The 17,900-nt window shown below is 47.0% G+C and overlaps 2 protein-coding genes across 10 annotated transcripts in view; one reads left to right on the top strand and one right to left on the bottom strand.

Annotated features, from left to right (window-relative positions):
* RTN4 (reticulon 4) overlaps window positions 1-11,185 on the top strand; it is a 41,499-nt gene extending 30,314 nt beyond the window's left edge. For all 4 annotated transcript variants that reach the window (XM_068416109.1, XM_068416085.1, XM_068416093.1 and 1 more), the window contains 6 exons: window positions 552-759; window positions 2,757-2,895; window positions 7,595-7,664; window positions 8,336-8,382; window positions 9,611-9,669; window positions 10,113-11,185. In XM_068416109.1, coding sequence (XP_068272210.1) covers window positions 552-759; window positions 2,757-2,895; window positions 7,595-7,664; window positions 8,336-8,382; window positions 9,611-9,669; window positions 10,113-10,155 — 566 coding nt within the window. In that variant the 3' untranslated portion in view covers window positions 10,156-11,185. The remainder of the gene's footprint in view (window positions 1-551; window positions 760-2,756; window positions 2,896-7,594; window positions 7,665-8,335; window positions 8,383-9,610; window positions 9,670-10,112) is intronic.
* A 2,336-nt stretch (window positions 11,186-13,521) lies between these two features.
* EML6 (EMAP like 6) overlaps window positions 13,522-17,900 on the bottom strand; it is a 112,867-nt gene continuing 108,488 nt past the window's right edge. For all 6 annotated transcript variants that reach the window (XM_068402347.1, XM_068402355.1, XM_068402338.1 and 3 more), the window contains one exon: window positions 13,522-13,546. In XM_068402347.1, coding sequence (XP_068258448.1) covers window positions 13,522-13,546 — 25 coding nt within the window. The remainder of the gene's footprint in view (window positions 13,547-17,900) is intronic.

The following is a 17,900-nucleotide window of genomic DNA, read 5'->3' as shown; positions in this document are numbered from 1 at the left end:
GTCTGTCACCCATAATCAACATGATAAACTCCCATGGGAATGTCTTCAGTCAAAAGGAAACAAAACGAGCTGTTAATGAGTCCTGAGCAGTGCCTTTGCCTCTACCAGACTTGCAAAGATATAATGGTTTAGAGATCTCTTAGTGGCTTGTCATTGTCCTCGCTGGGAATGGGAATCAGTCTCTTCAGTGAGCAACCACCACAAAATCCACAAAAATAAAGTGTAGCACAAACTGCTGTGGTTCTGGTGCAGAACACAGCACGGTAGTGGAAGAGATTAATTCTGACGTTGCTTAAGGGCAGAACTGTTGTTAAATTTTAGCAATTACATTTGAGGTAATCCTAATAACAATAATCCCAATAATCTGAAATTCAGTGCAAAATCAGTGCCAAAATAACCTATTTCTAGTTGTAATTTCAGCTCTGGTTTGACAGTGAGATCGCGAGTTCCATCCTTGATGACTCTCAGCAGTCAAGTGAATCACGTGTTACTGTTTTCATATGGATGCAAAAGGTATCTCATTCTAACTTCTTCCCTTTTTTAAATTTTAGTTGTTGACCTCCTTTACTGGCGTGACATTAAGAAGACAGGAGTGGTGTTTGGTGCCAGCTTGTTCCTGCTGCTTTCATTAACAGTGTTCAGCATCGTGAGTGTGACAGCTTACATTGCCTTGGCCCTGCTTTCGGTGACCATCAGCTTTAGGATATACAAGGGAGTTATCCAGGCAATCCAAAAGTCCGATGAAGGCCACCCATTCAGGTGAGATTTTTCTTTTAATTAAGAAAAAGTGTGGTGTTTGGGGAACAGCAGTATTGGTGCTGTTAGAAGCAGTAGATGATGTATGCCATAATATATTGCATAATAATGTAAATAGTCTCTCTACTGAAAAAATCTGATACCCAGCCTATGATTGCTCTTTCAGTTTTTCTCACAGCTCTAAAGAAAATTAATTGAGTGCTTGGTACAGGGGGTTTCCTTGCCAGAGTATCTTAAGTTACATTAAAATAAATATATATTTCAATCTAATGGAGTAATATGTGCATTTTAGAATGGTATAGTCTTCAGAATGTGAACCAGTGGCAGATGATGTACAAAATTTAAAGAAAACCCAGGAGATGCAGCACTTTCAATGCAAGATATTTAGCAAAAATCAGGGGATACTACTATCTTTTTGGAACTTTTTTCCCAAGAATACCCCTAAAACTGAAGTTTTGGTGTGTAGCTGTGTTCTCCACATGCAAGGCTGCCTTGTCATCAGAGTCCAGGTTCATTGCATTTTAATCAATGAAGTGGTTCAACCTCAATTTCTCTTGCACCTTTCAGAGACTCCTGCTTGCCCTCCTATTTCCAGCTCTCTCACCAGTTTTGTGGTGTTTCCAATTATTCTTGTTCTCTTCCTCTCATCTTCAGTAAGGCAAAGAAAAATGTTTTAGGGGTTTACCTCATTTCCTCCCTGACTATGTGTAGTGCCTCATTTACCCAGTGGGAGCCAATCTGTGCCTAAACCAGCTGTGGGGCAAAACTGTGGAAAAAAAGGATATTTGCTTTCAAGCTTAGATCTAATATTAAAAAAATACATCTGAATTGGCAACAATGTTCAGGATAGCAGTATGAAATATATCTCTTCTGTAAACTTAGTTTTTTGGGGTTTTTTTAACCATCAAGACCTTGTAAGGCCCTCCTTATTCACCCTCATTAGGGTAAATAATTCCCAGCTGAAATCCTGTTTGCTCTGTCTCCCAGTAGTGCTCTTCAGGATCCAAACAGCATTTCCAAGTTTACCAGTTAAGTCCTTTCTTAGCAAGAACAGGCAAAACTCGTTCTACCTCTGCTCTTTTCTGCAGTTGATTTCTAAAAATACTGATATTCATAGAAGTTTCCAGACATTCTTGTCCAATGTACCTGGTTGCTGGCTTTTTATGTACATAGCTTCAACTACAGGAAGGATATTTTTAGTTGAATTTAGTTTGGCAGGTGAAGAGCACATCCATGAGATGAGTTTAATTTTTGATTCAGGTACTGAGTATCTTGCCGATGAGTTGAGAAGGGTGTGCAGACTTTAAAAACCAAACAAAACCACCCCAAAGCAGAATCCCCTCCCGTGAAAATAAAAGTTTAACAACTGTAGTAACTCTAAAATAAGTGCCCCGTTACAGATGTGCTGCATTGCTCATTCTCCCTCCAGCATGCAAATTAGATAAATTATTCTCTGTTTAAAGAGTAAACTGCCATAGCCACTGCAACTACAGATAAAGGTCGCAGTGTAGTGGAAGGAACACTTAAAGATAGGATGTTATATCTTTTTGTTAGAACTGCTGCCACTAACTGTAAGAATTTTTTTAAGCAAATGATGAAAAACTTGTTCACTTTACTGTGCCTCAGAGTGTTTGGTACAGCGTGATGGTAATTCCAGACGTGCCTTCCCGCGGTATGAAAGGATATGTTGCTTTTGTAGGTTTTTTTTCTGTCTGAGAAATGTAGGAATCTCGTAGAATATTGGGCCGCCTCATACACTGGCACATCATAGCAGTAAGAAAGAAACTTTTTTATTCTTTAAGAGGTTGTGGAGCTTTTTTTAAGGTTCAGTTTTACCTTCTAAGAATAACTTAGGTTAGTTCTGTCATTTTAGCACCCCTCATACGGTGAGGTTTTTCTCTTTATAACATAAAAAGAATGTGTGTTGATATAGCATATATAACATCTAATGTGTTGATACTGTTTGGCAGTGAAGTTTCATAAGCTCTTCTTTCTTGCAGGGCTTACTTGGAGTCTGATGTCGGTGTGTCTGAAGAGCTTATTGAGAAACACAGCAACGTCGTGCTCGGTCACATTAACGGCACAGTCAAGGAGCTGAGACGCCTCTTCCTAGTCGATGACTTAGTTGATTCTCTGAAGGTAAGTTTACTTCAGCTGTAGATACAGCAGCCTCGTGTAAATGGCTTCCTCGCTGACCTAGCTTAGCAAAGCCCACTAGTCCTTATAAACATGAGTGAACGAGGGCATCTTTGGCTCCCCGTGAGTAAATAATGAGTTCTGGTTTGCGTGTTGGAAGTAATAAGCCTCTTGATTTTCAAGAAGCACAGCTTTCTGTGAGCCACGCTAAGCTGAACACAAAGTGCTGCGTGCAGTAATAGAGTGGATGACTTTATCTGTGCTTCGTTTTGACAGTATAATAAAAATGAATGGAAAACTGAAATAAGCTGTGGCTGCATGCAGTTCAGCTGTTACACCTCCTCGCTGGTGCTTAACAGCGGAGATCTTTTAAGGAAACAAGACATTGGGCATTCAGAATTTGTCACAAACATCTCTCTCTCGCTCTTGAAAAATCTGGGGTTTGGGCTAGAGTGGCCCAGGCTGGTTTGGTTTTGTTTTTCTGTTTGTTTCTGTACTGAGAGTAGCAAGTGGTTAGTGCACAGTTGCTTGCCTTGAACAGGAGTTCTCATGTCCACTCATGCTGGAAGAGTGGGGACTGAGTGATGCCCTTGTTTTACTGGGAAGGTGGATGCCTGTTTCAGATTTCGGTGTGAATAGCTCTTCCTTTAGTGATGCAAATTACTGAAATGGGCTGTGCACATTACCTAAAGCTGCAATACTGACTAACAGATACCTCGAATATGTCCGAGTAGTATTTAATGGGATTTATTGAAGGTGGCAGAGCAAAACTGACAATGAAGAATAATAAAAAATTGGCTGAAAACCTTTTAGTTTTGTTCTGTGAGAATTATATTCTCTCCTTTCAACCTAATTGCCTTTCTTCGTTTTTCAAACAATTGTTTCCTTTACAACGTGGTGTCCATTTTTCTTTTTCAGTTTGCTTAATCTTCTTGAAATAAAGTTGCCTTTGTCCTCCAGTAAATCCCTTAGGGCTTTGTAAAGGCCTTTGGGTTGTTGTGGGGCTGGGGGAAGGGGTTTCTAGTGAAACTTGGAGAAAAATAGGAAGGCTGTAAAAGTCTTTGTTGTATTTAGGATTCATCTCTGCAGCACCTCAAGGCCACAGCCTTGACTAAAAGAATTACTGTTACATGACTAGAATTGCATTTTGATAACTTAAACTTGGTGTGTGAGGGAGGAAAGGGACAGACTTTGTTTATTGTGTTTTTTGAGGGCATTGAGTTTCAGTGTCTAAAGAAAAGTTACTTTGCTTAAGTTGTGTTTGAATCTGATTAAACAACATCGCAGTAAAACTTGCAGTCACAAGGTCACTTGTATTTCTTTAATAATTAAGCCCTTTGTGGTATGTTCCTTCACCTGAGTTATGAGAATTTCCACACCAGTTTAGAGATCACAGTCCCTTGCAGTAAAGGAGGAGAAGGCAGCAAACAGCCAACTGCTGTTCCAGGTAACGCTGTTGTAAAAGTTAGGCCTTTGAGAGGAATTATGTTAGAAGCAGAATTAATTCTAGCCAGAATGTCTTCAAGGCACTCTAATCACTTTTAAAATACTAAGGTATGTAGGAAAGACATGTTTATTCAGCTGAACTAATTCATTTCCCCTCTCTTCTTCTGACATCTAAAACATCTTATGTAGGTTAATTAGTCTGATTTATGGTAGTTGGGAGCAATCCTTGTATGAAACCAGCGAATGTCACAACACAAGTCACTGATTTTGAAGAGTTTGTGCTTGAGGAGAACATTAAGAGACTGGGGTCTCATGGAATACAGCGGCCCTGGTTTAAAAAAAATAAAAATATCTCAGCTCGTGTAGTTTAAACATCTTCACTGTAGGAAAGAGCATTCTTGTGTGTAATTAAAGTCAGAGAGCTTTAATGGAGAATGTCTGCAGGTCCGTTCATCGTGTGTAATAGCTCTGGCTGTAAAATCCCTCTTGTTAAGATTTTTTCTTTTTTATTAAACAATGCTTCAGTCATGGAAGTCTTAAAATGGACTCTCTAAATATTTATGCAGCACCACGAGAATTTCCTCAGAGCTCTTCAGGAGCGATTCCAGAGGAGCCCTTGGCAGGGAGTCCCGGGGGAAGCTGCACTTTGTCCCGCTACGCAGCGACCCAGTGCTCCACCCCAGCTGTGTGATGGTGGCCACTATGGCACTGGGGCACAGTTGCCTTTAGTTTGTCATTCCTCAGCTGCTGGGCTGGATTCAGACTATTTTGTAGTAAAGAAACTGATCTGTGGACACTTCTGGGTTTGCTGTTAAATTGCAGTATGCTTTGGGTACTGAGAATTTGATTCAGTCCATCAGATCTCCTGGGTTTTTCACTGGTTTACGTATTGTTGTAGCGTTCAGGCTGAGCTTGGGCCCTGTGCTTCCCTTCTGTCCTGTCCTCAGTGCCTGGGAGGAGCGATATTATCTTTGTAGGTCACTCCTGGGCTGCCTTCTGCTTTTTTTTTGTCTCGGAGCTTTAAGTGTTTAGACGTGTTTACGGTAAGCCTTTTGCAGTTGTAAGGTTCGTGAGTTTGTCTAATTTCTAAGGGAAAAAAATAGAGACTAATACAAAATAGAGACCAGTATGTAAATGTGGGCCTGAGATCAACTCCACTTAATCCTGGAGTGTTGTTTTAACTGTCAGAAGTGTGTGAGGAGAGGAGGAGTTGTGGGAGGGGGGTTCTGAGGGGTTTTTTTGCTGAACTCCATTTGCTTTGGTAGCCCCAGCTTTCAAAATAGCTGTCCCTTACTGGTGCAGCAGAGAGCGGGGTGGCCTCGCTGGGGTCCGTGCCCAGTATGAATAAGTGAAGTGCATTAAAAATTGCACATGCAGCACAATTTGTCGTTAGAGCCTGGTGCTGCCCTGGCCAGACTTGAGGAGGAGCAAAGCCTGTGTCAGTCAAGTGTTGACTCCTGGATTTTGATCTTTCGTGGGCCATAAATTCAATGCTCACTCAATGGGATTGGGTAGTTCTGATAATTGTTGGACTTTGGGATTGATTCATATCTGTTATCCCTCTGCTTCCATAAACTCCCATTTCCTGACTTGGTCGTAGTCTTCAGCAATATTTAAATGTTCACCTGAGCAGGGTGGGGCTTCGCTTTGGTGATTGTGTTCATGCAGAGATCTTGGACGGCTGTCAAGGTGCTCTGCTGGGTGTGCTGGAAGCTGGTGTTTGGTTTGCTGAAGGCACAGCCTGCAAGAGAGGCGATCTGAACCACCACAGACTGGGGGGCTTTTTGCTGTAGAAGTTGTTGACTTTGCTCCCTTTGCTGGGGAGGGGGACGTGCTGCGTGTACAGCCTTGCTCTGAAAGGGAAGTGTTTGCTCCGTTAAAATGTGTTGTGCAAAGAGGCTGGCAGCCAGCTCTCACCCTGGCATTGCGGAGAGCAGAACTGGGCCAAGGTTTGAATGAATCATGAGGGAGTTTAGAGAAATCGGCTTTATTTTTCTTGATAGACCTGCCAAAATCCTGCAGTGGGAATGCGGTGGGTGGTAACGTTGCAGCCTTGTCTGAGGGTTAACGTCGTGCTTGCGTCACACCTAGAAAGAACTGACAGGTCCAAGAGCTGCATCGGTTGCAGTTAATGGGACAGGCTCTTGCAGTAGACTCCGTTTCGGTACAGGGGTCATGCAGTTAAGCTTGTATGGATTGTCCTGCCCTTATCTTACTGTTGGCTGTTGATTTGGTTTGCTTTGGATATTTTACAGCTTCTGATAAGCTGAAAATGGATGTTTGGATACGTAACTCCTGAGTAACTCAGCTGCAGGCTAGATCCTTGCCCACACCCACAGCCCTTCGACATATGGGTTTTTTTTTTTGCCAGGGCTTTATACCCGTCTTCTCCTCGTGCTTATCGCAGTGCTTCACCTTTGCTTGTTAGCTGTGCCCAGACCTTCTCTTGCCAATGCCAGCAGCAGCCTCCCCACCGTGTCTCTCCGGTGTTCTGCAGTGTTTGCCCCAAAAAATAACCAGCTGTGCTTAGTTGGTGGAAGGGCCGGGGGTCTCATCCGTGTGCTCTGCACAAGGCAAAGCGTCATTCGGTGTTAGCATGAAATATTGGTAAATCCACTGGGTCTGACAGCCAGATCCTGGCTGTGCAACACTAGAAGAACCCGGCTGATTTTCCTTGGGGAGGAATCCTGCACAGAAATAGAGCTGGCAGCCTTCGGCCCTCTCCCGCCCCGGCATAGGTCAGAGGTGTGCCTGGGACACTCTCCACCTGGCAGAAAGCGGAGGGCCTGGACGTGGGCAGATCTTTGTGTGGGGCCAGCGAAGCGGAGCCCGTGCGCGGCAGGGGAGCGGGAGGAGGGCAGGCAGCGGGGCAGGAGCGGGGGCTGGGTCCGAGTTAGGGGCTGGGATGAGGAGCCAGAAATCACGGCAGCGCGAGGGTTTAGGTGTCTGTTAACTGCAGGACGTCTTGGCTTCTGAATTTGTCTCTGCCTCAGAGCCAGCTGCCATCGAGCGGCCACCAAGTGTTCTGTCACCGCTGACTTGGGCCACGTTCAGCCCGCTGACCTAGACACAAGAGGCCACAGATCCTATTACTAAACCCTTCAGCCATCTTGTCACGCACCTATAATTACATGAGACGTACAAGGGTGAAGTGGAGTTTGGGGTGGTTTATTTTCATGTGTGTGTTTAGAGAAGTTCTCTCACTGCTCTAATAGTACGGGCTGTGGGCTGACACGCTCTTCTTTTTCCTTTTCAGTTTGCTGTGTTGATGTGGGTATTCACTTATGTTGGTGCCTTGTTTAATGGTCTGACATTACTGATTCTGGGTAAGTGTTTTCACATTGTGTTAAAAACCTGGCATACAACAGAACCCTGGAGAAGCACTGCAGCCTGCTCGATACTGTGAGCAGAAAGAACTCTCTCTGTGTTCTTGAGAGTACAGCAGGACGTTAGAGCTCTGTGTCCTTTCTGTGGGACGTCGATACCTCTGCAGAACAGATCATTTTGGATCACATTGCTGAATGCCTTGAGATTGCCCATTTCCCAGACAGTGTGTCATTTAAAAGCGTGTTCTGTCGTGCCTGCCCCTGTCAGGGTTAGCCTTCCTCGAGTGTCAGTGCTGTATTGTGACTTTGGAGGAGGTGCAGAATTGGCTCTGGCCATGTCCCACTGCAGAGAGTTTTGTTTCTTGTATCCCAGAGCAGGCTAGTGTCAGGTGGCAGAAGCCTAAGCATCCTCTTGGAAGAATTTGCATAACCCACAGTGAAAAAAGTGAACTGTGACTTGATGTGCTGTTAATGAGCCCTGGAGAACAGCCCAGCTTCTCCTTAATAGGGATTGGTTAAATTACTGGCCAACAATTTTTGTTTGTGGCTTAGTTAGTTCTTTTTCTTCTACCTTTTTGAAAGAAATGTCAAGGTGTGGAAACCAGTCTTTGTTTTACCTGACCACCCCCCCCTTCTGACAATATTTATACCTTTGATGTGCTCTTTTCCAGCTTTGATTTCACTCTTCAGCGTTCCTGTTATTTATGAGAGACATCAGGTGAGTGTTTAATATGATTTATTAAATGCTTCATAAAATGAACTCTGCTGAAGCAAAGCCACAAGTGAATAAGGCCAAAATTCATTTCAAGCTGCTGAAATCTTTAAAGCCTTTAGAAGACAGGCCTTTAACCAGCAGGCAGTGCCAGGGCCAAGAGAAGCAATTTTACTTTGAAGTCCAGACCACGTGTGCTTTCCTCTCCTCCTTTTTGGTGGCAGTCGAAGGCAGCTTCCCCACCAAACAGGAAAAAAGCCTGATTGACCCTGGAGACCTTCTGTCCTCTGACCAGATTTGGTCAGGACTAAAGCAGCAGTAGGCATGGTGCTGATGTAAGTACTTTAAAACTATTTCTGAAAGAACTTACTTGGAGCTGATATTCAGGATTCATGTCCTGAAGCCCTGTAGAATTTGTAGCCCTGGCAAAAACAGGAGGTGGGAGAAGCTTGGCACAGTCTGTGGAGAGGCTAGTGCAAAAGAAAGAGGTAAGAAGGAGCCAAAATAACAACATGTACGAATAAATTCTAGCAGCGCTTGAGCAGGGACTGTCTTCAGCAGGTCATAGCACAGGAGGGGGCAAGCCAGCTCTGGCTTAGCAGTTCCTTCTCCTCTTTCAAAAACAAGGCTGCTCATGGGGGCCAGCCTGGGACTGACTTAGGAAGGGAGGAGGAAAGGCGCTGAGCAGATGGCGGAGCCTCTCGGGCTCCTCTCCGAGCCCCTAGGCAAGAGCAAAGTACTCTGCGGTGGAAGGGAAGCCTGTGGCCTCGAGGAAAGGTGATGGGCAGTTTGTGAGGCTTAACCCGCTCCTCAACCCTCCAGCCGAGCTGCAGGCTGCTCTCTGAAGGCGTAAGCTGCTTACCAGGCCCAGCCCACCTAAGCAGCTTTCCTGCTGCTTTGGTGGTTGTGCCCCTGGTGTCGGGGCGGCCTTGAGAAGAGATGGGTTTGATGGGACATGCAGAAGCCGGGGATGAGTGTCTTGGGGTACTTTGACCTGCTCTTCCCTGCCAGCGTGTGCGGTCCTGGAGGCAAACAAACACTAGCATGTGCTGTAGGTGAAGCCGCAGGAGCTCTAACACCAACCTGGGGGTGGAGGAAACACACCACGACTGAGCCCCTTCCTCCCATCAGCGGCCTTTGGTGTAAAGCACGTCCTGGTGCGGTGTGACGCTGCCTTCCGGGCAGCACAGAGACCGTTGGTAAGAGCTGTAACGTGTGTCACCTTCCATTCCAGGCCCAGATTGACCATTACGTGGGACTTGTGAACAAGAATGTCACAGACGCGATGGCGAAGTGAGTGGAGGGTTTTTTTTTTATTATTATTGTTGTTGTTGTTTCACTTTCTAACTAATTTTTGCAGTCTGTGGTATGTGCTACGTGTGTATAATAAATGCATTACGTGCACTAGTCTGGGAGGGAGAAGTCAGTCCTTTAAGTTTGGAATGGTTATGAAATCAGGTTTTTTTTGGTGTTGTGTTTTTGTTTTTCCTTGCTGATGCTGTTAAGTTATATTATATATAAAACTATATTATTTCGAATAGAAATGTGTACATTTGAAACCATTAGTGAAACCTGAGGCCCTCAGCCCAGTGCATGAAGGGGAATTTAGCCATTTATGGATGTAGTAGTTTTGTGTTGCCATGATAATTATCTGCACGTTGCTGTTGGTAAGACTGTGTATGTTTACTTGTTTGTTACTCAACCGCTGTTCTTTTCCTCTCCTGTTCCTCTTGTAGGATCCAAGCAAAGATCCCTGGGTTGAAGCGCAAAACTGAATAAAAAGCCTGAAGCAACTTATTAATTGGTGGAAGTTCATCTTTTAAGGGGGAAAAAAAAAAAAATACTCATTTGGATTTCCATGGGGAGGGTCAGGGAATAGCAAAGCCCTTGACATTGCAGTGCAATTTCACAGATCTTTATTTTTTAGCAACGCAGTGTTTGAGGAAAAAAAAATAACTGTTTTGACTGCCATGTGTTTCATCATCTTAAGTAAGTATTGTAAGCTGCTATGTATGGATCTACAACTAATCATCTTTCTTTATCCTGTGTGCAGCGCTGGCTAATACACACCCTTTGAGACAGCTGTACATTTGCTTCGTCAGCGGTAGTCCCTGCTGCGGGGGGTGGAGGCCACACTTCCCAGGTGGTGCACTGTGTCTGGTCTGTGTAGATTGATGCAGATTTTCTAAAATGAGATGTTTTAGAAGAATATACCATTTTAGCAAGTTTTGGAAAAAATCTTGCCTTTTTGGTATGAGTATAGCTGTATTGTGATTTTATCGTTTTATCAATTGCCAATATATATATATATATAAGTGTTTCACAAAGCTTAGATCTTTCAGCTGCTCCACAGTGCTTCGTACTTCGGAGAATTGACTGATTTCTGGACTAGCTCCATAGCACACAGGCTTGAAAAAACTAAAATGTCTCTGTAAACACTAGCATCTGTTTAAAAAAAAAAACACAAACAAAAAGAGAAACGAACAAAGGAATCTCCACATCTATGAAAAGAAAATGACAGCATACACTTTGTGGCACAAACGTACAGTAGTTGATTTTGAGTAAATAATTCTCTCAAACTGTGATGATCTGTGGACTGAAGATCTTACGCAGCAAATGTTGTTTGGAAACTAAAACCGTGTTATGCAAGAAATGATCAATGAAAATTTATACACTCGCAGTTTAAGCTGTATTGAGCTAAGTCTGTGGAATGCATTGTGAAATGTAACAAAAAAAACCCAAAAAAGCAAAAAAAAAACCCCACCAACAACAACCCCAAGTATCAATAAAGCTTATAGACATAAAATAATATCGGTATTTTGCTTTCTTGAGGCAAGTTTAATATATTTGTGTTTATTTTGTTTAAGTTCATCGTGATTAAATATCCATTGTACACGGTGGTGGCAATAGTTTGTCAGACGATAGCGATGTGAGTAGGTGGATTTTCCGTGCTGCCTTTTCTTTCCGTGTGTGCAGTGTGAAGCAGTTTGTTCAGTCCCAGGTACAGGTTTGATGTCCCCGTAGCTGTGTCGGCCGGTGATGCTCAGAGGAGGCCTCGATGCTGGCGGCCCCCCTTGTTACCTGCCCGCCGCGCCGACAGCTCGGTGACGTGGGGGTGACAGTGGCAGGTGCCACGTAAGTGTTGTGAGTTGGTTATTGCAAATTACGGCAGAGGAAACTTTACATTCTGCTAAAAGAAGTGAGGATCCTTGGTTTCTTTTATTTTTGAGACAATAATGCCATGGTCTAGTCTGAAGGAAACTGTAAAGCAAGTCCCAGGAATCTTAACTTGAGTCTGGTTTAAGAGCTGGACATTGAAAACTTGTATCCAAATTTATTTGAGACACAGATTTTAAATTAATGGCATCACGGCCATTGAAAAATAAATCCATGCACTAATACTTTACAGTATAATACAGCATCACTTCTGCACATTTTATACATAATGCCAACCCTTAAATGGAAACAACTAAAAATAGACAACAACTTAAAATAGAAAGTTTAAGTGTTTTCCTGACAGACGCTATTGCTTTAAGATATTTTTCACATCACCATTTATTGATTCATTCTGCCACGCAACTGGTTTTATTTGGGATACAATCAGTGTGGAAGGCAGGCAAACGTTCTTACAACAGAGGCAAAGACGGTGCTTACTGACATCACCACCTCACGGGATTACATGATTTGATCAAGGTTTCCTTAAAAAAAAGACTGCATAGGGACTCGTACTGTGTATCTGACAAACTGATCTGCTGTATAGTAATATAAGGCATTAATAAATTCAATTTTAAAAAAAAAGGTGATTCTTTGAGGTTGCTGAAGCACTTCTGTGTGTTACATGTACATTGAGCCACTCTAACTGGATATTGGCTGCATCCAACAGCTCCCCTGTTGCGCAGTGGGCGTCAGAAGTGGATTGGCAGGAGGTTTCCACAGTTCAGAATTATATTTTCCTGGTTTTTTACTGTTTAACGGTTCTTTTCAAAGATAACTGTAAGTCTAGATCTCAGAAATGACTTGTTCTGACATTGCCCACATTTTCTGTTCCTTTCTAAACAGTTTCCTTGGAAAAAGTTGACCAGCTTTACCTGCCTTGTGGGACCAGCTGCTCGTGGTCTCCACTTCCACGTGGAGGCAGCTCTCCTCTCAGCTGCCCGCTGCCCCCCTGCCCCACAGCCCCGGGGGCAGCACGGGGTGCACGAGAAGCAGCGAGGGGGAGAGGAGCCCAACTTTAGCAAAGAAAGATGATGCTTTTCTGGAGGACAGGTAAATTTTCTGGTATCAGAACAATTTATTTCCTGCTCATAAGCAGCACGGGACCAGCTGCCCGCCAGGAGGTAAGCGTGGTCCCGGTGCCAGGCCTTCCCAGAGAGCACTTTGGACGGCCCCTCCCCAAGGGGAAACAGGGATTCTTGGAGGTGTAATGTCCTTACAACAGCGTGTAGGAAACGTTTTGGAATTACTTGTGCAGGTATTAAACCCAAAGCAGAAAAGAGGGATGATGTAAGCACAGAGCTGGAGAAGGTGTCAGTGGTTAGCCCTCCTCTGAGTGAGTTATAGCACCGTGTGTTGGAAGCAAGTGGAGGGAGGCAAGACTGTAGCCCATAACTACTGGAAAATTATTCAAAGGCACTTAATGGATAGAAAATTTTGCCAAATATATATAATTAAAAATAAAATGGACTTAAAAAAATGATAGTTTGCTCCTTTGATTACTGACAGCTGACGTGTAAGCCCCAGCGTGCTCGTTAAAAGCTTCCACATTACTCGGTGCACCAACTTTGAAACAGGTGTGGTTAAAACCCAGCAGCTTTCTTGAACAAATGTTCAAGCTGTAACTTTTAAAATTATTCAAATTAAAGGGCCCAGCATTGTCTCGGACTAACACAGTATTAGGCAACAGCAGCTTCGTGAGGGGCCTGTTCATCCCTTCAGCCTCCCCAGGGTACAGACGGTTCCCTGGCAAGCGTCGGCCTCCTGCGCCGGGGTCTGGGGCTTTCAGATCCCGTCACCGGCAGGAGAGTCCTGTGAGTGACCTGGGAACGTGCAGCCCCTGCAGCAGCGGGGGGGGGCAGAGGCAGCGCTGGCGGGGCAGGCCCGAGAGTCACTGGTGGGGGCAGGAACGGCGGCGAGAGGAGGCTCCTGTCACAGGCAGCGCCACACAAACACACTGCGGAGGGAGGAGAGAGCAGTGAGTGTCCTCACACCGAGACACACACAAACACACTGAAACAAACACAAACACACTGAGAAACCCTCAAACACAGTAAAACACACTGAGACACAAACACACACGGCCACACACATATGGTGACAGACACGGGGACACACACACGGTGACAGACACGGGGAGAGAGAGAGAGAGAGACACACACACACACACATGGTGACAGACACGGCCACACACACACACACACACACATGGTGACAGACACAAGGACACACACACACACACACACACACATATGGTGACTGACACGGCCACACACACACGTACACACACGGTGACAGACACGGCCACACACACGCACACACACATGGTGACAGACACGGCCACACACACACACACACACACGGTGACTGACACGGCCACACACACACACACATGGTGACAGACACGGCCACGCACACACACACACACGGTGACAGACATGGCCACACACACGTACACACACGGTGACAGACACGGCCACACACACACACACACACACACGGTGACAGACACAGGGACACAAACACACACACACACACACACGGTGACAGACACGGCCACACACACGTACACACACGGTGACTGACACAGGGACACACACACACACACATATGGTGACAGACGCACACACACACACACACACATGGTGACTGACACGGCCACGCACACGCACACACACACATGGTGACAGACACAGGGACACACACACACGGTGACTGACACGGCCACGCACACGCACACACACACATGGTGACAGACGCACACACACACACATGGTGACAGACACGGCCACGCACACGCACACACAAACACACACGGTGACAGACACGGCCACACGTACACACACACACACATGGTGACTGACACGGCCACACACACGGTGACAGACACGGCCACACACACACGGTGACAGACACGGCCACACACACACACACACACACACATGGTGACAGACACGGCCACACACACGCACACACACACGGTGACAGACACAGGGACACACACACACATATGGTGACAGACACACACACACACACATGGTGACAGACGCACACACACACACACATGGTGACTGACACGGCCACACACACATGGTGATAGACACGGTCACACGCACACACACACACACATGGTGACAGACAAGGCCACACACACGCACACACACACGGTGACTGACACAGGGACACACACACACACACACACATATGGTGACAGACGCACACACACACATGGTGACAGACACGGCCACACACACACACACACACACGTGGTGACAGACACGGTCACACACACACACGTACACACACGGTGACAGACACGGCCACACATACACACACGGTGACTGACACGGCCACGCACACACACACATGGTGACAGACATGGCCACGCACACACACACACATGGTGACAGACACGGCCACACATACACACACGTACACACATGGTGACAGACACGGCCACACACACACGATGACAAACACGGCCACACACACACACACACGGTGACAGACACAGGGACACACACACACACACACACACACACGGTGACAGACACGGCCACACACACGTACACACACGGTGACAGACACGGTCACAAACACACACACGGTGACTGACACGGCCACGCACACGCACACACAAACACACATGGTGACAGACGCGCACACACACACACATGGTGACAGACACGGCCACACACACACGTACACACACGGTGACACACACGGCCACACACACACGGTGACTGACACGGCCACACACACACACGGTGACTGACACGGCCACACACACACACGGTGACAGACACACACACACACACACATATGGTGACAGACGCACACACACACACGTACACACACGGTGACAGACACAGGGACACACACACACACACACATATGGTGACAGACACGGCCACACACACGCACACACACACGGTGACAGACACAGGGACACACACACACACACACGGTGACAGACACGGCCACACACGCACACACACACGTTGACAGACACAGGGACACACACACACACACACGGTGACAGACACGGCCACACACACACACACACACACATGGTGACTGACACGGCCACACACACACACACGGTGACAGACACGGCCACACACACACACACACACATGGTGACAGACGGCCACACACACACGAACACACACGGTGACTGACACGGCCACACGTACACACACACACATGGTGACAGACACGGCCACACACACACACAGACATGGTGACAGACACGGCCACACACACACACACACAAACACACACGGTGACAGACACGGCCACACGTACACACACACACATGGTGACTGACACGGCCACACACACACACACACACGGTGACAGACACAGGGACACACACACACGGTGACAGACACGGCCACACACACACACACGGTGACTGACACGGCCACAGACACACACACACACACATGGTGACAGACACGGCCACACACACGCACACACACACACGGTGACAGACACAGGGACACACACACACACACACACATATGGTGACAGACGCGCACACACACACACACATGGTGACAGACACGGTCACACGCACACACACACACATGGTGACAGACACGGCCACACGCACACACACATGGTGACAGACACGGCCACACACACACGGTGACTGACACGGCCACACACACACGCACACACACACGGTGACAGACACAGGGACACACACGCACACACACACATGGTGACAGACAAGGCCACACACACGCACACACACACACGGTGACTGACACAGGGACAAACACACACACACAGATATGGTGACAGACGCACACACACACACATGGTGACAGACACGGCCACACACACACGTACACACACGGTGACAGACACGGCCACACATACACACACACACACAGTGACAGACACAGGGACACACACACACACACACATATGGTGACAGACGCACACACACACACATGGTGACAGACACGGCCACACACACACACACACATGGTGACAGACACGGCCACACACACGCACACACACATGGTGACAGACACGGTCACACGCACACACACACACATGGTGACAGACACGGCCACACGCACACACACATGGTGACTGACACGGCCACACACAAGCACACACACACACGGTGACAGACACGGCCACACACACACGGTGACTGACACGGCCACACACACACGCACACACACACGGTGACAGACACAGGGACACACACACACGTACACACACGGTGACAGACACAGGGACACACACACACACACACACACACATATGGTGACAGACACGGCCACACACACGCACACACACACGGTGACAGACACAGGGACACACACACACACACACGGTGACAGACACGGCCACACACGCACACACACACGTTGACAGACACAGGGACACACACACACACACACGGTGACAGACACGGCCACACACACACACACACACACATGGTGACTGACACGGCCACACACACACACGGTGACAGACACGGCCACACGTACACACACACACATGGTGACAGACACGGCCACACACACACACACACACATGGTGACAGACACGGCCACACACACACACACACACAAACACACACGGTGACAGACACGGCCACACGTACACACACACACATGGTGACTGACACGGCCACACACACACACACACACGGTGACAGACACAGGGACACACACACACGGTGACAGACACGGCCACACACACACACACGGTGACTGACACGGCCACAGACACACACACACATGGTGACAGACACGGCCACACACACGCACACACACACACGGTGACAGACACAGGGACACACACACACACACATATGGTGACAGACGCGCACACACACACACATGGTGACAGACACGGTCACATGCACACACACACACATGGTGACAGACACGGCCACACACACACGGTGACTGACACGGCCACACACACACGCACACACACACGGTGACAGACACAGGGACACACACGCACACACACACATGGTGACAGACAAGGCCACACACACGCACACACACACACGGTGACTGACACAGGGACAAACACACACACACACATATGGTGACAGACGCGCACACACACACACATGGTGACAGACACGGTCACACGCACACACACACACATGGTGACAGACACGGCCACACACACACGTACACACACGGTGACAGACACGGCCACACACACACACACACACACACGGTGACAGACACAGGGACACAAACACACACACACACACACACACGGTGACAGACACGGCCACACACACGTACACACACGGTGACTGA

This window comes from Nyctibius grandis, chromosome 1 (assembly GCF_013368605.1).
Source record: "Nyctibius grandis isolate bNycGra1 chromosome 1, bNycGra1.pri, whole genome shotgun sequence".
Lineage (NCBI taxonomy): Eukaryota > Metazoa > Chordata > Aves > Nyctibiiformes > Nyctibiidae > Nyctibius > Nyctibius grandis.
This window is presented reverse-complemented; position numbering and strand designations above follow the sequence as displayed.